Raw genomic sequence first — 22,982 nt, 5'->3', positions numbered from 1 at the left:
CACAGTATGTTGAAGGGTCGGTTGAGAGCTGGCGTTTGAATGTTCATATATTAAAAACAAACAATACAAGAGAACAACTTCACCCATGCCATGCATTGAGTTGTTATTGGCTGGATATGTGCACCAAGAAGCAGGGCAGTTATGTTCAGGATCCCTGTCTGTTGATCGCTTTCATTGCAATCAAAAGAAGTGGAAATATGCCCATTAAGACAACAGTGTGCTTGAAGTACCACGACTAAAGGCCAATCAAATCAAAATGACATTATGCACAAAATATATAGATCTCACCTGACAGGAGCTGGAAGCTGAATGAGAAAGAACCAGTTTTTATAAGTATGGCACAGTTTTCTTGATGGCAAAGACACAGCATTAGTACCGTGGCACCAGATCGCTTTAATCCTTGATACTTAACCCAGAGACGCACGGAACCTTCTGCACAGACTGAACGGGTGCGGAGATGTCACTGGGCCACACTAAATCCCCTTGAATCCTTTGGTTACCGTCAAGAAGACTATACAGCAGTCCAATCCAAAAAGTAACTACCAAAATATAACACAAAATAGTAACAATCAAGATATCAATTTGCTCATTTACAAGTTCCTAATTGGTAAGCGAGACAGTTTAGGTGTTTGGCTGCATTTTTACATAGTTGCCAAGGACAGATGAGGCACAGACAGTATCTCTGTGCAGCTGCCCTCAGCATTAGTGTGTTCTGTGGGATCTCATTGGTCCAGTCTTTGCAGGATCAGGGCATTTAACACTCAACAAGGGAATTGCAAACAGTAAGGAATCCAGGGAAGCTCATTTTCTCCAGGAGAAGAAGAAAAGTAGATGAAAAATGATGAAAAAAAACCCACTTATCAAAGTCAGAGTTTTAACTTAGTATCTGTTCATGTTCACGCAGCAGATCAAAATCTTGACTAAGGACTATTATTATTATTTTGTGTAAGAAAGCATTCCGATTTTTTTAATCATTTATTAACAATGTTTTTATTTATATCTTTCATAAATCTGACTTGGGTCACAATGGAGTAATTTTTACTTATCTCATCATGTTGACTATCTCATCATTCTAACGTGGTAACTCTAGTTTTTTCCTTCTCCAGTTGACATGGGCTTCAGTAGAAACCATAGTTCAGAGTGAAAACACTTTGCATTGCAAATACCAGTAAGTCTGTCACATTCAAATTTCAGATGATTCAATTCTGTCTATCCACGGCAAACCAGAGGAAGGTCTGTCGTCTTGTTTCTCGCCCGATTTCTCACTCCTCAGCTCTGGCACTTCTGTTTCCAATGTCCCATTCCTGCTCCGTGCTCCTCCTCCTCCTCCTCCTCCTCCTCCCTCTCCTCCTCCTTGCTCTCTGCCTTCCCTCAGCTGGTGCAGTTCCCTCTCCAGCACTTCATTGCAGTGGTACATCTCTAAGTAGCTGGCCTGCAGCTCCTTCTGGTAGCGGATGACCTTGTCCTTCTCCATCTGCCACGTCTGCCTCTCTTCCTCGAAAGCCATGGCCTGGGCCTCGCTCTGGCGTCGCTCCAGCAGGAGCTCTGCGCGCAGACGCTCCTCTGTTGGGCCCCCGCAACCTCCTGTAAGCAAGCGGTTCACATGGCTTCAACTACAGTCCAGCAGAGCCGTAGGGGATGTATAATGAAATACACTGGCTGCAGAGAACTCATGACCTGGTTAGGCAAATAACCTGATTTGGGGTCCAAGCATATAAACGTCATAACTCAAAATAACCCACATACAGCCGTGTGGATAAGAAACACAGTTTAGATGCCTCACTTGCTGTGATATGAAACAGTCTGCAGCATGTAATTATCTTCTTCTATCTGCTTCTTTTACTTTTTTTCCCCATGTATGTCAGCTTGGCATGTGCAGGCTTAAGTAGGTTTGATACAGTATACTTTTTGTTGTTGCTGTGGTTGAATTTTAATGAGTTAGATCCAGTTAAATTTATGTAAAGTGCTCGGAGACTTGCTTTTGGTAAAGTGCTGTGTCAACAAATTAACTTCAACTCTTATGTGTCCTTGTGGCGCCTCAGCATGACTGAAGCAACGTGTATTGCTTTTAACCATTGAAGCACACAGTTAAAACATCCCAGTGATGATATGTGCACTCAAGTAAGAGACAGACGCATGGATCTACCTGTTGCCCCAGCTGAAGGACTCTCTTCAGCTCCTTTTCCATCCTCGTGTGCAGTCTGAGAGGGGCATCTGCGGCGCTGTGTCCCCTGCACGACTAGCTTTAAAGCATCTATCTGGCCCTCCCTGTTGCGCAGATCTGTGCGGGTCTCCCTGAGCTGCGTCTTCAGCTGGAAGAGCTCACTCAGCTTCTGGGTCACCTCCGCCTGGGAGTCCCTCAGCTGCTGCTTCAACAAGGAGATCTCCCCTGATTTCTGGCAAACCTGAGGGAAGGAGAAACATACATTTTTTACGGACTGGTTGTGATCATTTTAATAGGACAAACAAGAAAAGGAATTCAGTTATCTCCAGTGTAGCCTGTAATGACTACTTTTGAAGTGCTTCTCTCTGCCATTAAGTGTCCTCCTCCCCCGTGTCCTCCCAGGGCCATACCTCCCACTGCGTCTCCTCCAGAGTGGGACTGGTCCGCTTCGCCATGGCTCCGTGCTCCTGGCTCCTTTCCCTATTCAGGCTGTCGAGCTCCTCTTGCAGTCGGCTCTTCTCCTGCTCGGCCTTGAACAGCTGCAGCTGCAGGCTGCGCTGGGACCGCTGGGCATGCTGGGAAACCTGACGCAGCTTGGCGGCATACAGGCGTTTCAGCTCCTCCACCTCCTTCTCCCACAGACGCTGTTTCCCTTCGAACACCTGCATGCGGCGGGCAGATGGAGGATGGGTCAAACTTCAAAAGAGAGGCAGATGGATGTATAGATTGATGATGAAGAACAGACCAGTAAGATATGGTTCACCTGAGCGATGGCGCCCTCACTCTCATCCAGGTTTCTCCTCATCTGTTTCAGCTCATGTTCTTTCTCCACCAGGCGCTCCTCCAGATCCCGGACCTGGAAAAGACAACATGAAGGACTTATCACGTATGTAAATCATTCTGACCTGCTCATCCTCTCTCCCTCCCATCCATCCATCCATCCATCCATCTGTGCAGTGCTCACCACTTCCTCAACAGACAGGGAGAGTGTCCATTCATAAGGAGGTGGAGCCTCCCCTCCATATGGAGCCAGACGGCTCAGGGTTGCCATGCTCCGACACGCCATCTCCCCTATGGCCACGCCCCCTGGCCCTACAGCCTTCTGGGCCAGAGAGGTACGGTCCAGGGAGCCAATGGTGTTGATCTGGCCCATAGATGCACTAGGGTACAAATGGAAACCCATAAGGCCATTGAAATCTCTTCCATTATCACCACCCACACAGTCATTAAGCAAAAAAATCAATTATGTCAACACTTCTTTTAAATACAATGTAAAGCCAAGACAATAAAAGTGCGGCAGACCTGATGTGTGACAGGTGTGGGCGGAAGGGAGGCCGGTACGGCGGCAGGCTGCTCATGGAGTTATGGCCTGAGTCTGACAGGTTATCATCCTCCTGGCTCGTCCCACGTACCGAGGAGAGGGCCTACAGTCAGGATTGTACAGTTATTCATCACTGTAACATAAATAGGTTGAGAAAATATTCATTTTAGCCCAAAAATAATGGCTGAATGAAATGACACATGGCGTGAAGTTCATTGTTTTGCTTCTGTGATCAATGCACAAAGACTGGATCCTGGATCCAAAACCTGATTTACTTGTTCCCCTGGCCCACAGCTCAACTTTCCAAACGAGTTAAATTGAAATCTATGAGAAGGTGTGTGAGATATTGTAGGAAGTAAACAACCAGATTAATGGACTAACCACCTCCTGGGCATGGACATTGATTAATGGTAACTGGAGGGAGGCTTTAAGTTACTACTGTGTGTTAAGATACCTTGTTACCGCTGGATGTCGGTCCTCCATGACGGGACGGTGAGGAAGAGGAGGAAGAGGTGGAGATGGCTTTGGGCACATGGGCGTAGGCTCTGTGCAGCCCGTTGGAAAAGCCATGGTCCACATCCTCCGACTTGGAAGCTGGATAGAGGTTTTGCATGGAGCTGAAATTTTTGGGGGTGACAGGCTTGAAGGCAGACCTTAAACGAGACTGGAGAAGAAGAACAAGGGGAATTATAGAGGACGCAAAGACGGTAAAAATGTAGCAGAGTGGAGGCTAAAGGGGAGAGAGAGACTTTACCCACAGCAAAGGAGGCTGGGCTTCGGCACAATAAATCACAATGTTTCTATTAAATCAATGTTGCCCCACCCTCTGTGTTCTTACTGTTGACCAATTCAAGCAAGTAAAAAGGTGAGATTTGATTGCTGCAATAAATTCTGCAACACAGAAAGTGGCAGATTCTCAATCTATGCTGCTTCACTGGAGGAGATTTAGGGCTGATTTATGCTGATAGCAGGCCAGAGGGATGTTGTGCCACGCTGCCAGAGATGTATAAATGTGATACTAATCAATGTAACACAGCTCCAGCAGCCGGTCACTGGCTGTATATCATTTATAGAAAGAACACAATGGGAAGTCATTCAGCTGCATCTGCGCCTGAAACCGTGAATGAGACTCTGTCCCCCTCATATCTACTGCTTTAGGATACTTTAAAGTACCTTTAATATGGAATACTTTCAACATTGCCCTGATTCTTTAAGTTATTTATTTTACTCTTCTAGTAATAGAGTTTAATAATCCCCAAAATGTGACCCGATGCAGTGTTTTATACAAGAATATTCACCTTTTCATACTTGCCCCCACTAGGCAGTGAGTTCTTTGTCAGATCTACTTCGGTGCCGTCTTTGAGGTAGACCTTGGCGTATAAGCCGTCGTCCTCACGGCCACCGGCAGAGCTGAGGCCAGAGATCACGTCCTTCTTACCGTCGCTCGCTTTAGGCTCTTTTCTGTTTGGAAGCACAGTAGGTCCACCGAGGTCAAGTCCTGTCACGTTTTATAGTACCTTCCAGTCCAGACTACTTCGCCCTTCAAAAGGTGCAGCTTGCGAAATGCTCTTTGAAAGCATCTGCTCCTTTACAGCAGCACTCACCTGGTGATGTTGAGGTAGTTGAGGAGCTCCCGTTGGGTGAAGCCTTTCTTCAGGAGGCCGTTGGTCTGTTTGGGTCTCACCTGGGGCACTGCACGGCTGCCTTTAGTCGGAGACACATCTGGCCTCTCCACCAGGCTGCCTACACTTCCCATGCCGCAACGGGACGAGGCGGGCAACGGGTTACGGAAGTTTTTGTTGGGGCCACGGGTCAAAGGAAGAGTTTGGACAGAGGTTGCCATTGGTTACAGGGCTCTGTGGGGGGGTAAGGTGCTCTGTAAAAAAAGAGAAAAATGAAGGTTTAGTAGGTCGACCGGTTTGTATTAAATAATGAGCTGATGACCAAGATGACCATGCTGTTGACGGCAACATGTCCTTATAGGCTCGATGTAAGATGTTCCCTGCTTCTTGGCAAACTGTATTTTAAGCACATTTAACATTTTGATTTGTTCATTCAGGACTTTTTAGGGCTGCAAAGAACAATTGTTGATTGATCTGGTGAGTATTTCCTCAATTACAGCAAGGGTTGGTAAAGATCTTCAAAAAATGTTTTGTTGTATTTGTTAAAAAAAACATCCACTGTCATAAGTATGTCCAATCTTTCTTATTTTCTTTTTTTAAATGACCCAAAACCATGAATCGATTATCAAATATCAATAAATTGATTAAATATTGCAGCTCTAGGGCTTTGAACACAATCAAGACTCTACAGCCATTCTAGTGGCTCTGTGTGGTTAACATGTGGATTTTTAGCAGATGCAGTGTTGTTTACCGTTAATGTGCTATTTTACCGTGTTAGTATGAATTTACAGAGCAGCATTTGCTAATTAGGACTAAACAGAGTAAAAGTCAAAATCATTATGATGCATCCTCTGTGCCAATCCATTCAATGGTTGACAAGACTTTTCACCATCACAAAATGACAACTTCATGGTGGCGCTAAATGGAAAGTCAGGGGATCACCAAAGTTACACTTCAACTTCCGGGGAGCTTATGTCTTTGTACAAAAATGTGTTGAGCTATCTTAGTCTGGACCAAAGTGGTGGAACGACCGACATTTAAATCAATAAAGCAAATAGAGCCGCTCTGTAATAACTGATAACTAACTAATAAAATAAAGTCCAGTTCTTGCCCCTTTACTGCCCTGACTGGACGTTGACCTCTGGAATGAAGAGCACAAGCTGACAGGCGTTTCGTCAGCTGTGTTTCTCCGTACAGACAGCTGTCTCAGAGCACAGCTAGAACAACACAGCTTCCTACAACAGCGTAGCACTTCACTACAGAACAAACACACAAATAACCTCCATAAAAGACCCTATCATAGCAGAGCAGTGAATGTAATATTACGTCTTTACAAAGAGGACAAACCCCAAAGCAATTTGATAATGTCTATTTCATAATGCATTTGTTACAGCATCCGCTTCCCTCTCGGAGGCTCATGTTATCCTTTCCCACAACAGGATCACATGAATCTGTGAGGGTTAGGTTGTAGTTTTTTGTATGTCAAATCTAAATCCTGCTTCGTAAATGTGATCCATTTAGGTTACAGCAGCAGGGCTCATTTCCTTAAAAAAACAAAGTGAAAAACATTCAACATAAGTGCTTTGGTAACAATAGACATCATGGACAATGAATCAAATGCTGCTGCAGCAGCTTATTTAGTTTGCAAATTTCCTGTCTCTCATGGAAACCACGTGTATCCAAATGTACCGATCACACAGTGTGCCTTCATACGTCTCGCATGGCCTGAATACATTTCCCACAGATATGATGGCTGTCTGTGTGAGATTAAGTTCCCTGTCAGTCACCGCAGGCGACATTTTGAAGAGAAAAGAAATGACGCCGACAAGCAAGTTTCTCCTGACTTTGACAAATCTAAAATCAGTTGCCAAGTTACCCCAACACCTACCTAAGGAGAACTATTGTTTTGTCGATTTGAGTTTGAGCCTTTTCAGCTCTATGCAGCAAATCTTCTTTCAACATCGTCTGTCACATCACCCACATATCCCCTCCCTTTCTTCTTTTCAGACAACCTCATTAAGGCTCACTATTGATTTCACCCTTTTGACCCTCTCTCTCCTCGTGCATAAACACCCCCAGCAGCCATAAAACATTCTCGAGACCATAAAACACGCTGCAGTCTCTCGGACTATAAACAGGACCAGAGGGAGGCAAATTCCCTTTTTGTGCTCGAGCTTATGTGGCGCTCCTAGAACAGGTAGAGTTCAAAGGTTCATACAGGACTTTCTGCTTGTATTAGCCCATTAACAACCAATTTTAAATATCCAGCATTACTGTTAACCATTCTTCAAACCCCGCCACAAATCTCAAGATTCATTTTGTTATTAATATCTCCGCCACGAGGACCATGCGATCGGTCACATGTGTGCATTCGTCCGTGAGTGACTCTTGGCGAGTTATATTTTTACTTTTGGCAGTATTGTATGAGGTGTCTTATACGACGACTTTGAGACGATTGCTTGCATACGTCGCAGCTTGTTTTTGAGTTAGAATGAATTGTGTTTGGCGACTCTATCAGCCCATTGGTGTCCAGACTGGGGGTTCGCCAACTGCGCTCACTCATTTTCACCTGGTGGAGATCTGCACTCTAGTTATTTTAGTCTTAAACAATGCTTTAGATTAGGTTATTCATCACAAAGAACATGTTTTTAATATGTGGTAATGCATTTTCCTCCTTCGTGCATTTCCAAGACATCTGATATTTGAGACATGGCTGCCAACAAAACACTCCGGAACGGTATGCTGTCACAAGATCCAACCTGAAATATAACCAGTAAGCAAACATGAATGCAGTTTTTTTTTCTTGCATTAGAAAGGGTGCTTGACAGGTTGACTCCTCAGATAAAAAAAAAGTGTCCTTAAAACACTCCAACAAGATGAGCTACTAAACCTGTTCTTGCTGGCTCCTGCAATACTATAGTGCAATAGCAGAACTTTAAGAGAAAAAAATGGATGGATTGATTACACATGTCAAGCTAGTTTCAGGTCGTTGCAGGTTGTTGTTTTTATACAGTAGTGAAATTAATTGAACCAAGTGCGTGGATGGTGGATGCTCTAGAGTGCTTTGCAGGTGTTTGGCTGCTTGGGGGATCAAACCTGGGCTCATCCCCATTAATGACTCAGCCATCCTTCCGCCTGACTCGGTTCTCAGTTAGTACACACTCATGACACTCAAGCCACCTTGAAGTAATTTCTCTCTCACTTGCTGTCACACAGACACATACTACGTATGAGCACAGACACCCGCAGTGACACTCCAGGATCTCCTCATCTACTACAATCCACATTCATCAAGTGCTTTGCACTGCTGGCCTCGACAGTTATAACAATTATGCAAATGGTTAAAATGGGCAGAGAGAACTGTGCAACGGCAGCTCCAGCCCACTCCACTCAGGGCTCTCAGCCAGTCCGAGATCAAAGCAGCCCAAGCTACTCATGTTTATATTCATGAGGTACGATTTCTACCAATGTAAAACTTTGCACTAAAGCATCCGGCTCTTAATAAGCCAATATAATACAGGCTGAAGTCAGGCTAAAGAAATATGATGATGAATATTATGAAGTATAATGTGACTACTTGGTAGCGCTGTGGTGCCGTTGGACCGGGAAGTCTGTGTCTCGGGTCAGAGTAAGACATGACGCATATGAGTCGGTGCAGGTCATGCTGAGTGTGTGCGTGTGTGTGTGTGTGTGTGTCTGACACCATATGAATAAATCACGAGTGTGACAAACCTAATGGCCACGGGCCAAGGTCTGACACGGTATTTTTAGAAACGGTATTTTACTCTGTTTGTGTCTTGTATCTGCCACAGACATGAGAGGCCAATCGATGCTTGATGGGAAGCCGGGGCTGAGGTGAGGGTGGGTGAGGCAAAGCAATTTCTTTTGGGTAGACAGGAGGGTGAAAATCATTTTATGTCGCAGCCACAAATCTCGCAGGACTGAAGAAATCTTGCATCCAGTTGTTTTTCTTAATTGCCTTCTAGTTTATGGGCCCCGAGTAAACCAGGAGACACAGCAAGATTTACAGCCCAGCCGTTCGACGAACCATGGGGCCCTGAAAGGCAACACACACACACACACACACACACACACACATACACACACACACACACACACACACACACATCAAAGCAGAGCTCCCAACCAACCTTGAACAGTTATGGTCTAATTGAAAAGTGCTCTGTTCTTGATTTATGCGTCTTTCAAGGCAGTGGTGAGGTTTTTTCAAAAGCTGCTCACTTTGATGGAGCGCAATAAAAGTTTGAGATCAGTGTATCAAAGTGTTGCGAAGGCAACAGGTGAGGCTCTCTATCCCTCTGATGCTGCACACGCTCACCTGCATCCGCTGCCGCTCGTTTCTGGTGGCCTCCTTGCTATAGTTAAATGCTGGAGTCAGCACACCTCGTCAGCAGGCTGAATGCATCAGAATAATTACTTTGTGGGACCTCACAGTTTATCTTGACACAGGGAAAGGGTGATACTGAATATAGTATGAAACCACATTATTTCTAAAGCAGTGCATACTAAAGAGGAAAGATGTGAACATGCTGCTGAGAGGTGTGCGTCTCTAAAGCCTCTCAGTAAGCATTCACAGTTCTCAGGGTGATATCCTAACTCATCTAGAAAACCATCCAAGTGCTACTTTACTATAATCACAAAGAAAACGACACATGCGGCCTTCAAGAGGAGGGTTTTCAAGGACGCGCTCTCCTAAAATATTGTAATCAGGTGTCCTGCGTGGAAAAAAAAAGAAAGCTTTCAATGAAACGCTTGAGCGTGAAGAGGGGACATTTCAAACCCTCAGAGACACAAAGGTCAGCGCTGGGACTGAGACAGAGGAGAGAGAGAGGGAGCCAAATTCCAAAGATGCTTTACAGAGCACAAGCTCGGGCTCGTCATTTGTTGATGCACAAAAAAAAAAAAAAAAAAAAACGCTCACTCCCACTCTCACTCAACAAAGCCCCGAAAAAAGCATTTGCGTGGCTCCGCAGCTCCGGACCCTCTGCCCTCTTCCCTCGACGCGCTCTCTTCCCCCGATCCATGATCAAAGTTTGTTTACGTTTGTGGGGTAACTTTGCAGGTTACATCTAAAACTCCCACACGGCACACTGTTCCATTATATAAGCTCTATCCGAGCTGCGCTCGCTAGTTTTCACAGCTGTTAGTTGTGTAAAACAATATAGTGCGATTACCAAATCAGCCGCTGGCCTTATTTCATCTCACTGCAGTATTATATTTAACTCCTCCTCTGCCATGACCGGATACAGTACAGTACATTTCAACATTTTGGACAAAAAGCAAGGATCTCATCAATTGCCCAAAATAATCATGGATGTTCTGGATGACCCGTTTCTACCACAAAGAGCACAGCATTTAAAGTATAATGCAAATATCAAGTGTGACTGATATCTGACATTGTGGCGTTTCGGCTGTCTAGATCCGTCAGCAGGGTGAACTGTGCCAGAGGATGATCATAGGAAGGAACCATCCGGAGCGCTTCCCTCTCTGACTGGATGTTACGCGCCAGCGTGTAATGAGTGAGTGTGAGAGTGTCTCTGGCTGTGGGGCATGACAGCAGAGGAGTGCTCAGCAGCGGCCTCTAATTGTTAGCAGGTTATTCATTATGGATGGCAGACAATTTAGGCAGACAGACCTCGTTCTTCTCCACGGACCTCGAGGCCTTTCAGGGGAGCAAAGATGCTGAAAAGCCGGGTCGTGAAATGTTCCTTCCTTTTTTTTTGCGTCTGAAGGCAGTTTGGATGTTACATCTGTAAAATCTGACAAGCTACATGCAGACATGGAAATGTAGTCAAATGCCCCCAAGCTCTCTCTCTTTCTTCTCTCTCTCAAGAACTTTTGTGGTAAAAAGGTCGACTTTCACTTCACGGCGCTCGAGATGATGAGCAGTCTCTCTGTGGGAAACATAATTCACTGGCGGTTAGACGTGGCGGTGCGAGAGCTGAAGGCCCAGTGTTCGGGCTCACACTCTCTCCATTGATGAGCAACACTTGAGTCTTTACAGAGGTTAGCGGGTCATATTTGGTCATGGAAGTATACAGGGCGCTATTGAGCCCACAGACTGTTCAGAGCAGACACAGACGTTTTATTCAACGAGTTCTCACAGGGGGAGGAGTGCCACGTTCAGGGGAACACCGGAGCAGCTTGTGTACCATACTATACCGTTGTATACAACCTGAGGTCATGATTATGAATGACATATGAGCCTAACTATTTGGCCGGCACTGTGTGATGGACTAATATGCTTTTTTTTAAAGCAATATTTTACTTTTACTGATATAATAAGAGTCTCAGTACAAGTGTAGTCGCTTAACAGCTTTACATACACACATATATACAGTACATATAATCTTAAGTTTAACACAGTGTCCACACAACAACACTCTTTCACTGTAGTGCGAAGAACAGATGAAAATAGACCTGATGTGTAAAAATATGCTGCGGGTCGTAGCTTCCAGTGAATCAATTCTGTATATTTACAGTATGTTGGACCAATTGAAATCCCTCCTCATCAAATGCTGCCATGCCTGTCATCCATCTCATTATCTTTTCTTAATATTTATATTAAACATTTTCGTCTGATTTGAGCTGGTTCCTTCTCCAGTAGAGAAGATGCTATCAAACCCTCACTAATAATTTCCACAGCGGCCTCCCTTATTACTGACCCAGAAGAGAAAACCCAAAACTCTCTTCATACTTATCATGACTGGCTGGACTTTAACCTGGACTCAAATCCACGAAATCAGCAAACAACACTTCCTCTGAGGCGGACCAGCTGAGGTGGGTCTCCTCACGCTGCATCTGTTATCCCATCGATGGCGGTCCGTACAGTGCGCCTTGGCCTTAACTGCCTCTGCTGACTTTCCGGTATTGTATTTCTGCACAGAATTCAATTACTGGCTCTGACTACAGTAGCAATGTTGGGTTATCTGGGGTGACTGGTTGAACTGGTGTTTCATGGAACCTTATTGATCTGGATCTGACTGATGAAAGAGCAGGCTGCTTCAGCGTGAGAAGATGGCACCCGAGGGAGTGTATTCACAGGGCCACCTCTTACATCCAAATGTATTATTATTATTATTTATGGGAACATTTACTCAACAACAACCGCTTCCCTCCCAACAGTACAAAGAGTCTTCCATTTGTGGTGTGACAAATGATTGATTGTATAATCCCTAACTTTGTTTAGATGAATGCCTGTGTTGGTTACAAGGTTAAACCATATGGGTGTGTGTGTGATAAAGAGAGATTAGTACTAGCGGCAAATGGATAAGTAGCTGACCTCAGTGTTGTTTTAAGTGACATCCACTTGCCCTTCACTCATCATACACTCATACACTCATACACACACACACACACACACACACACACACACACACACACACACACACACACACACACACACACACACACACACACATACACATGCCCACATACACTACTAATCTACCAATTACCCAGAGTGGTAAAAACAACATCCTAACCAAATACATCTGTAACTAGAATATGATAAAGGCAAATATCATTTAAAACAAACTGTGGTCCTTCACTAAAATAGAATTTCTAATTTTATATGTCCATCTGTTCTACCATCACATGAAATGTTGAGTCCTGCATGAGTAATCTGGGGGTTGAACTGGAGGAATTATCTCCAGGCAATTTAATTGTTGCTGGAGGAATTATCTCGGAAACAATCAAATTGCCCATTAGCTAAATTCTGCCCACCTTAGTTACTGTTGCTGCACCTGTCAATCTTTCTAATTTTGCATGGCAAATATACATTTATAGTGCTGGCAGGTTCACCCGAGCAGGTCTATCTACAGTACTACATGACACACCGTTGAAGCGGTCGCAGTTCGGTTAAGTTTAGGCTCAAAATCTCGTAGCATGTTGTGTAGTTATGTGTCTGTGAGACTGCAGATAGACCCCGCTTGGTTTGCTGCTACCCCTCAAATGTCTTGAGTGAAACAACAGGTCCTTGATGTCGGCCAGACAAAAGCAGCCTCTCATTTCTAGAATACTCTCGATAATGCCGACTAACTGTCACTAGCAGATTTTAGCAGCTGTTGCTAGCAAGCTACCTAATGCTAGCACCATGACTTGCTTCAAAGCACCGTCTCTGACTGACTCATTAGCTAATGTTACACGGTCTAGATAGCTAGCTACACACACTAACTAAGCTAACCGGTCCTAAGCAAAAAGTCAGTATTCTCACCAGTCGATAAAGACATGGCAATAAGGAGACAGTATTGATCTTGTATAGCAGTTAGTCATCAGTCTATAAGTAAAAATTCAAGATCATGTTATTTTGTCAGCTGGGGTTGCTGCAGTAACAGAGCTCCGAATGAAAAAGAGAGAAATATGGATTTGAAAAAAAACAACCAGCAATGTCCTGTGCTTAAGACATTTAGTATACTTTAATTAAAGGTGATGGACTGCAGATGTAAAATGTATCAAACTCTGCTGACTTGTGTCTGAGTGGCATTACTCCGAAGCTAGTATGGACGATGATATATCTTTACCAACTAACATGTCTACTTGTTTTGAGAGTATTACAGTGCTGAGATGAATATTCCTCCAGATTTTCCATTTCATGCCCGATTCCACCGGCAATATATCACGCTGGATAAAGCAAGGAGTGCAAAAACAGCACCCTACAGAAATATTTCCTCAATAACTTCATCGGAATTTGTGAGAAAGCAAACAACAGAGTGGCATGTCATTTATTTGACCTTATCCTGAAACCAGTTCGAGTCTCTCTGTTGGTTTCTGTTCAACTCGTTAACAAGCAAAGTCTGTACAATGTTTGCCAACCGCTGCTATCAGCAGAGCATGTTCAACACGGAGCACAAGTTCAGAGGGAAGAATGTGAAGGGAGAGAACGATGTGAGGAAACAAACTCACATTCCCTACATTTTTCCCCAGGTAATTATTAATGTGCCTTCACAGAACCTATAAAGCTGATATGGGTGATAGGACAGGGGCCTGTTTCTCTGCTACGGGCCCTGAAGTGTTGTGGGTTACTTAAGAAAATAAGATGTCTGTTACCCAAAGCGCCTTAGTTCCCATGAGAGCTAAGTTGGTAACATCAGACATTTAATGACTGATAATTCTACCACGTAATCAGAGCGGGGGAGCCACACTGTGTTAAATTGAGCTGATAAAGACAAAAGAGCTTCTTATTAAATTCATTAGAGCGAGGAGGATAGTGGGAGACGTGAGCAGAGGCTCTTTTCTCTCTGTGGCTCCTTTGTTTCCTGGAGCGGTTCATGTAGGAGTCACCACCGTTCTGTGATTACAGAGATAGAAATCGAGTGGTTCCCACATCGACCCACACCTGAACCAATTCCACTTAGCAGCTGCGGTGAGCGTGCGTGCATCCATCCAAACACCCCCAGCGGTAGACCACACAAGCAGCGCAAACACAAAGAGGTAAACGTGTGGACTGCAGCTGAGACATTGATTGGGATTCAGAGGAATACACAGATATGGATTGACTCACCGTTTGACTGCTTTACATTTTTATTCTTTCCTATTTAAGCCTAAATAAGCCGCATAGATAAAAAGTTTTACAGATCAGATCCCAGCACACTTTTTCTTTTATCTCATCTGCACTGTAACACCAGAGGAAGAGCGGAGCAGCCTGATGCTAAACACTGATGCTGACGCATGCTGATGCCAAGTCACAGGATCAGCACTTTTTCCTCCTGTGGAGTTTCTCTGTAAATAAAGTGAGTGTTTGTTGTGTGTTAGTTGCTGAGAAGCAGCAGAGTTGGCACTACGGAAAACCAGCTTGTTCAGCCGGCACAGGTCACAGCTTCACTGTTAACAATGACAGCAAAGCAACACGGAACAACAGTTAAACGTCGTCATGAGGAGAATGTCACCTTGTGCCGCTTTGCCTCCAGCTACACGATTCAATAGGAAAATCTTGTTACCCAGCTTGGGTACAACATTGAGCCACGAATAGTCCTCAGGGGGAATTCCGGGAACACAAATAGACCATCAGACCGACAATCACCCAAAAAAAAAAAATAAATAACTTAATGAAAAGAGTTTTATTTTCAGGAAATCATGCTGCACAGCTCAGTGGAGCAGATAATCATGTATACTGTTCTTTGAACACCATGTGGCTCCATTTTTGGGACATTCAATAATTAACAGTTAATTAGCATATTGGTTCTGTGCTGCTGGAAGTGAATGGGGAGAATGGGGCTGTAATTCGCCCAGGAGAAAAGATCTAGTTAAAAAGTTAGCTAATTCCAATTCAACCCCGTGGGATGAGTAATTAACAATCAGGCTGCTTTCCTCTTCTCTCTGCAGCTCAAGCTGTTCTTTTGACAACGCAGCCTTAAATCACAGTGAGTTCAGAGCGCGTTGAGCCGAAAGTCAAACTTTCGCAGCAGCAAGCTCAGGAAAGTATAAAATATACACACACACACACACACACACACACACACACACACACACACACACACACACACAGGTGAGCCAAGTTTTTGCTTTGATCTGAAGCCCAGTATGACACAGTAGACTGTAGAGTTCAGGTACTTTCAGTATCATAAGACTGCCTTTTCTAAGCAAATAAAAATCTAAAATAACAGAGATAAAAAGGTAACTTATTTACCTGTCTGTTTGTTCACCTGAAGCTTCACTTCTCTGCTCCTGATCCCATGCTCACTCTATTTCGCTCTCTTTCTGTCTCATGCCCGCGCTGCTGATTATCACGCCATGATTATGACTTCCTGTTTCTCAGTCTGTGATGCTGGTTGGGAGGTGCGGATGGGAGGGAGCTGCCCGGTCCTAACAGCTGACCTGCAGGCCACGACAAAATGACTTTGCACTGATCTAAATAGAAGACTAAGTTGATCTTAAGCAGTGCGTGAGGATGGTTTCATTACAGAGAGCAGCATGGAGATATATTTGTTTCATATAGGGAACAGGGAGAAATCTTTAGGTCGACCTTTGCAGCAGCTATACGCCAGTTTTGACTCCCCTGAGAGAACCTGGTACTTTCCTGCCCACTCTACACCCTATCCCTTTTCCTCCTCTTCCCCTCCTCACCTGCTCATCTCTTTGTGCTCTTTCAGCCCTCTCAGGGGCCGGTGTGGTTGGACTTGTTCTCCCAGTTTCACAAACAAAAGCCCCGCATGTGAACCAACTTTGAGGCGGTCAATCCAGAGCCTGCATTGACATACGAGAGCCAGCTTCACTGGACAAATACCAATAACACAATCTGCCTTGTTTGCTCACGGATAATAAGACAATAATGAGAGATCAGACTTAGGTCAAAAGGCAGACAGCAGGAACACAGAGAAAGAGGAATGAGGGGTTGGAAAAAATGAGAGAGTGCAGATGAGGAAGGAATGGAAAATGAGAACATGTGGGGGTTGTCTCAGCGTGGACCGTCTGGACAATAGTCTGAGTGTAAGTCCCCCTTCTTGAGGCTGGGTTACTGGATGGGTTCTGCAACGTATCAAGTTACATAACTCAAACTGGAGCCGCTTGCATCTGAGGGGTGGAGAAAAGAGAGTACATTGTTCTCTGCTCCTTAACCGGGAGAGAGTGACTCCTTTCTTCGCCATGCGATGTAGGCCGCCGAGCTGAGGGGAGTGAAGGAGGTATCTGGACTTCTTAAAGCTGGCACCGATAGGTGGGCACACAGGAATCCCCGCTAATAAAGCACCTTGCCAACCAGAGATGCACAATGTAGCGATTGGCACGCTATTAGAGGCATTCCAGAGCAAGAATGCAATGTTTTGTGGGGCCCTGCCGAGTGCAATTTGAAGAAAATCTGCTGAAAAAATGAAAGGAGGGGATAACCCCATCAAAGCCAGGCAGAGCAGTCCAACACTTGAGCAGGTGCCGCTACGGTACCCCTGTCATTACCTTTGGGCCCCGCAGGCATATCCAGTCTGAGATTCCACAGATTTTCAGTTGCAAGTGGGGATGGAAAAATGGCAGCAGCAGGAGGGAGGATAGGGCAAAGATAGAACAGGAATGTGGAGGTGCATGGATGGAAATGTGAGGCAGAAAACAACAGAGAGGGACGAGTCAGGGCCTGCTTACAGATACTGTACCTGTCTGACCAGTCAACTAGACGAAACAACAACCCAAGCTAGACTCATTTCCTCTGCCTAAGCTCTTCTGGACAATAAAATTACATGAAGCAGCTATGGGAGGCATGCTGGATGTCTGGCTCTTAGAAATGAATCAAGAAATGACATTATCTTGAGCTCGGTGTGTCAGTTCTTTTAGAAAAAACAAGATATGACATTTTGAAAATCTGCCAGTAAGGATTTAGAAGAAGATAGTGGGAGTATCTAATTGCGCATGGACAGATTTCACATGAACAAATAAAGGGAAATGTGCTTTTTAGTTTACCTGTAAGAGTTAGATGAAAACACTTATGACAGTAAATCTGAAGCATATGTTTAGCTTAGCTTGGGTTAGCTTCGCGCAAGGACTGAAAACATCAGGAAACCGCTAAACTCTAGTCTGTGTGTAACAAAATCCACTTAACAGCAAGTCTAAAGCTAATTAGTTAACATGCTTATTTAATTCGGACCAAATCTGAAGTTAAAAACAACAAGACAGATGTTGTTATCTTCGAACACAGCCTGATATCTGTTTCCACCCGTTTCCAGTCTTTGTGCTAAGCTAAGCTAACCAACTGCTGGCTGTATATTCACACGTAACGAACAAATACATGTGGTATATTGATCTTCTAATCTAACTCTTAGCAAGAAAATGAAGACGTGTATTTTACAAAATGTCAAACTAATTCCTTAAAAAAACAAGACAAGGACAGTGCCAGCGAGTCCACTTTACTGCCAGTGTGACCTGAGTGAGACAGGCGCAGGTCACGGCAACTAAGTGTAACCTTTAAATCCACCGTATTGATTTCCTGTAAAAGAACAGGATGTGACAGCAAACTGAAATGCTGTTAGAGAGAACATAGCTGCGGCCACCTCGACGACTGCTACTTGTACTCGCTGATATAAATAAACAACAATGCCCACTTGCAGAGGAGGGCTTCGACTCGTGGCCTTGTGTTCTGCAATGCTACAACTCATCAGACTAAATAAAAGAGACAAGGGCCAAGTACTCCGCATGCACACACTTCATCCCAACACACACAAACACAGCGTAGCTATTACTGCTGCTGATATCTATAGAAGGCAGGTGACTGCATGCGCTCCTCTCTGGGCGATAAGCCGGATCAATAAAAACACGAGGAAACGTTGAGGCTGGGCTGACTCACGGCGAAAAGAGGCTACATCGTTAACAAGACAATAGTCCCAGAATGTGATGCCGCCAGATTTAGCGGTTATTTTCGTCTGAATTGGTGACATTTAGAAAACAAAGGTCACAGCATGGGGTCCGTCCACCCTCCTACACTCGCAGACCTCTCCCCTCTGAAGGTCAGGGGGTCCCGCTTGTCCCATGAGGATAAAACTATTGTTCAGCAGTCAGGTGACAGGTCAACCAACCACGCAGTCAGTAATAACCCAGGAAATACTGGACACAGTACACTTATGTGATTAAACGTGAAATATCTGCCAGGTCTATCTGGCAGCAGAAGAGATTTTGATGTAGGCCACTTTGCTAGCTCCTCTTTGTGCCAAATACAGTAATGCTAAGTCACGCTGAACTTATTTATCATAAGTCTGTGATGTTCCGTGTTTTCCATGAGTGCTGTGAAAAGTATTGAGAAGTTATTTGTTTTCTGGCAGACAGTGTGGCTTCATCTAACCTTCTTCTAAACATGAATAGAGAAATCACAGGTATGGCTACACAAACACAATGGTCATCTAATTCATGTAGTAGACAGCAGGTATGACGTTTGCGGAAAGTGGATGAAGGCTGTGTATTTAAAGTGTCTGGAGAAATATGTGATCTCTTTGGAGTAGACAATGAAAGTAGAGAAGATGTATCTACATCAGACATCCCAGTTTGTTGCCAAAGTGAAACTCCCACGTTGGCTCAGACGCCTGCACGCTGTCACCTATGCGTCTGTGATGTTTGCATTCCAGGTGTTATTATCTGATCGTATGGAGACTTGGGTTTTCCTGCCTTAACATGCCTTAACTTCTGCTTCTTAAGACAGGGACACTTATAGGACTTGACATTGACAACTACATATGACCCACGGGTGTTAAAAGTACTCCACAAAATGTAGCTCTTAGGTGCTTATAAATATAATTTTATTTGGACCCTTAGGGAACAAGGGAACAAGCTGTAAACACCAACACTGACATATTATCACCATATTTTTGCAAACTTGTTATCAAACAGTTCAATAGTGACTCTCCTTTTGGCTCTGGTTTGGTCTCCTCCAACCCTTGAGGGAAATAAATGCTGCACTACGTTCACTAGTCTCTAACTTGGTCTGCCGTTGGGAGCTGGGCCGGTACCATACAGTGGGTGTTTAGAGTATTTTGATGAAAACGCTGCTTGCCAAAACCAAAAGCTCCGCAGAGCTGAAGAGAACTGCAGAGCTCGGTGATGACTCTTTGTCATTACAAGCAACTTCATTCACATTACACATAGTGAACTGAGCTTTAACTCCAGCTTTAATGTGTCTCAAGGAGAAGTAGTTTAATTGAATTTATTAATTATAATTTAGTTTAAAATCTGTCAAGAGGAAGTGTCAGGAAATGCAACATACTTTGAAAGATCAATCTCAAGCTATAAGGAAACACCTGTCACTTGGGGATAATGATTAACTTGGGCGTGTTCTCTGTATTGGCACTTGGAAAATAATTCAAGCCTGTGAGCCCTACGACTTGACCCCGCCGAAATTTGTGTAAAATAAATCAATGTTTTACTGAGGCGCACACAAGACTGAGGATAACCGCATGTTTGACCGGTTAGTGTGGTTAAACAACTGATTTTTACATGGGAGATACATTTTCAGGCAGTCACTTTGATGGACACTTTCTTTTAGATTTTTCTAACAAGCAATGTCATGCAAACTATTACCATTTACTGCGTTAGCTTTGAGCTAAACCGCCTTACAACAGTGGCCCTGCACGCCAGGCCAAGCCACACAGTAAATCTTAACCCAGTCAGGCTATAATTGCAGCGACAGACGGCCCCGAGAGAGGATCAGGCAGAGGGAGGACCGAGGAGTGAGAGCTCTAAGAGTAAGACCACGACACTTTCCCCTCAGCGTGATCAGGCATGACCTTTTTTCTATAAAGAGTCCATGAGCTGAGTGCACACAGGAGGGAGAGAATAGGGTAATAGGACGAGCCCCAGATTAGCAGCAAACAGAGAGAAAATGGGGAGAAAGTGGAGGATAATCTGAGGAAACTGAGATGAAGAGTAGACACAGACGATGTCGAAGAAGAAGGACTGATTAGTGTTTGATTAGCTGGCTGGCCTCAGGGGGAAATCTCTACCAACACTGTGCAATTATGACTGAGCTCTCCTCGCTACACCATCTGCTAGACTGTAGTATGCATGACTGACCTGCTATGCACTTACACACTACACGGAGGGAAAAAGCCGTACAGTGTATTGTGCTGGAGTTCACAGTGGTGATGTTTGATTTATTGTATTTAGTTGCATTTTTATTCAAGCTTTACAGCAGGACTAACATCGTACTGTGGGAATACGGAGGCGTGGAGTTTGTTCAAACTTCCTGAACAAGAAGCAAATGGTCAGCAGACATCTGACCGATCAGCAGAATTAGTGTTTCATCAGCTGCCAGTGTTTTAAGGAGACACACACACACACACACTCTCAGGGGAGTGTCAACCCTCTGGGAGCTAAAACAGCTGAACGAAGACATCACATCAGCTGTCCGGCTGATTCTGCAGAGAGAAGAGCAGCCAGGAGACAGACTGCGCCAACAGATTGTCGTCCCAATCAGTTTTTAGCTAACAGATGGGTTTTGTGATATTGACAAAATCCAGCATCATGATACTTTTGATCAAATATTTCCATGGTGATAATGTGGCAATAATCAGTGTCACATATTTGAAAGGATTTAAAATGGTATTCTCTTACGGTCTTAATGATGATCACAAGATTTTTAAGTGACAAAAATGCAACCAAGTTTCACATAATACTATTATCTAGCCATCTGGGAAGTTTGAGTCAAATGTTGATTTCTTTTGCAGCACAAATTAAATTTCACTCCTCTCCATTTCATTGGGTTGGTGGCCAAAGATCCAGACACTTAGTACCTCAAAACTAACAACTAAATGTCTGTGTTTTTGTGTGAACTGACCCTTTAAACAGTCCTCTTGCAGTCAATCCTGACCTCACACAATTCTAGCCAACACTGCACTATTTTTTGGTTTGTTTTCCAGTTGACGATGAAGGAGAGCTGATTGCAAAAATCTCATCACTCAGTCACCTCTGTGTCATACAGAAGTGGGCCTGATGAGATGCAGAAATGCAGTTTTGTGCGGTGACTAGAACCCTAAACAGTACTTAAGCTGTCAGTGATGCGTCATACACTTCACACCAGCATTATATCACCCCGCTATCACAAGTTTTTGCCTTCTATAGTCCATTCTTAAATTACAGGAACGGTTACCACACAGTGTCCAACAACAGCTCGCACATCTATTGTCAGACCTGCTCCTTCACTTGCGTCAGCACGCACACCCACAACCACCTCAACCACCTCAACCACCACACTCAAAGGACTCTTCCTGCAACGCTCCATGAGTCCTCAGGTCAGAGGTCACCTGTGGCCTCTGGTCTCCACGACAACAGCCTGGCAGTCCCCAAGACTGAGCTGGTGTCTACCCCTCCACCCACCCACCCACCCACACACACACACACACACACACACACACACACACACACACACACACACACACACACACACACACACACACACACACACACACACACACACACACACACACACACACACACACACACACAGGCTTTCTCAAACACAGAAACAGCTTTTGTCCCCAAACTCCTGTGCATTAAAAGAGACCCTGGAGTGTGAGCTTCCACCGAAACATTTACAGTCACGCAGGCCAAACACTATTCAATACACTGCAGTGGAGACCACCATAGCTGCAAAGTGACAGGAAATAATAGGCACACAAAAAATACATTGTTCGTCCATCAGTATCCATCTTCTCTCTCTCTCTCTCTCTCTCTCTCTCTCTCTCTCTCTCTCTCTCACACAGTGCCAGTTGCCAGGTCAACAGTGAAAACTAATTGTAAGGATTAACCCTGATTAAGAGACTATAACTCTTTAATCCAGTTGAGACATTACTTTACAGACTTTAAGCAACACATTAAAGCATTTCTAGTCTATAGAAAGTTTTGAACATGCCATCATCATGGACCACAACGAGCATGCCCCTAATACTGACACAGATCCCCGGGCTGCAGAGCTGCATGATGTGCACGGAGGGAGCGGATCACGAAAAGATTAGAAAAATTGCCGCTCACCATATTCTGCACGCAGGACATCTCTTGGACCAGCGCTGGTACTCTGCTGCAGTTTGGTCTCTCGCTGGTTATATAATGAAGCAAACAGCGTTTACGTGGCTCCGCAGGATATTCTCCTAAACTTGGTGCGGAACCCACCAGACAGTGATCAGCCTGCTGGCAGTGTGAACAGAGAGGAAGCGCAGAGTCGGGCTGTCTCTTTTCCCTCTCGGAGGTTTGAACAGAGTGCGAGGAGACACGAGAGGCAGAGAAACATGTGCCTGTCCCCCGGTGACTGGGCCGACACAGTTGGAGTTGTGCAGGGGGACAGCGCCACCTGTCCGCGTACGTTTTGATAGTTTGTTTTCGTTTAATCAAAAAATCGAAAGTAGAGAAATATCATGTTTTTTTTGTTGTTGTCTGAATCCAAAAACGATAAGAA

At 44.5% G+C, this 22,982-nt stretch overlaps 1 protein-coding gene across 2 annotated transcripts; it reads right to left on the bottom strand.

Moving 5' to 3' along the window:
- On the bottom strand, positions 1–22,668 carry n4bp3 (NEDD4 binding protein 3). Of its 2 annotated transcripts, none has more exons than XM_079167164.1 (10): positions 22,562–22,668; positions 5,090–5,361; positions 4,784–4,946; positions 3,940–4,149; positions 3,467–3,588; positions 3,129–3,324; positions 2,928–3,020; positions 2,575–2,826; positions 2,147–2,405; positions 1–1,584 (listed from the first exon to the last, which is right to left on the bottom strand). In XM_079167164.1, exons 2-10 carry the CDS (start codon positions 5,326–5,328, stop codon positions 1,184–1,186), a joined length of 1,935 nt encoding a protein of 644 aa, XP_079023290.1. In that variant the 5' UTR covers positions 5,329–5,361; positions 22,562–22,668; the 3' UTR covers positions 1–1,183. The 2 variants fall into 2 exon arrangements, with proteins under 2 accessions (XP_079023290.1, XP_079023291.1); XM_079167165.1 differs by lacking the exon at positions 22,562–22,668 and adding an exon at positions 15,756–15,788.
- Between the last annotated feature and the right edge of the window lie 314 nt (positions 22,669–22,982).

The sequence above is a fragment of the Pholis gunnellus genome (assembly GCF_910591455.1).
Source record: "Pholis gunnellus genome assembly, chromosome: 10".
Taxonomy (NCBI): domain Eukaryota; kingdom Metazoa; phylum Chordata; class Actinopteri; order Perciformes; family Pholidae; genus Pholis; species Pholis gunnellus.
Note: the sequence above shows the minus strand (reverse complement) of the source record. Positions and strands in the feature narration are given on the sequence as shown.

Excerpts from the sequence above, each read along its gene's own strand:
- n4bp3 (XM_079167164.1), bottom strand. The coding sequence starts at position 5,328 with ATGGCAACCTCTGTCCAAACTCTTCCTTTGACCCGTGGCCCCAACAAA. Across the intron at positions 3,589-3,939 it reads CGACATCCAGCGGTAACAAG|GCCCTCTCCTCGGTACGTGG; the intron begins GTATCTTAACAC and ends TCCTGACTGTAG. Across the intron at positions 3,021-3,128 it reads CCCTGTCTGTTGAGGAAGTG|GTCCGGGATCTGGAGGAGCG; the intron begins GTGAGCACTGCA and ends TGTCTTTTCCAG.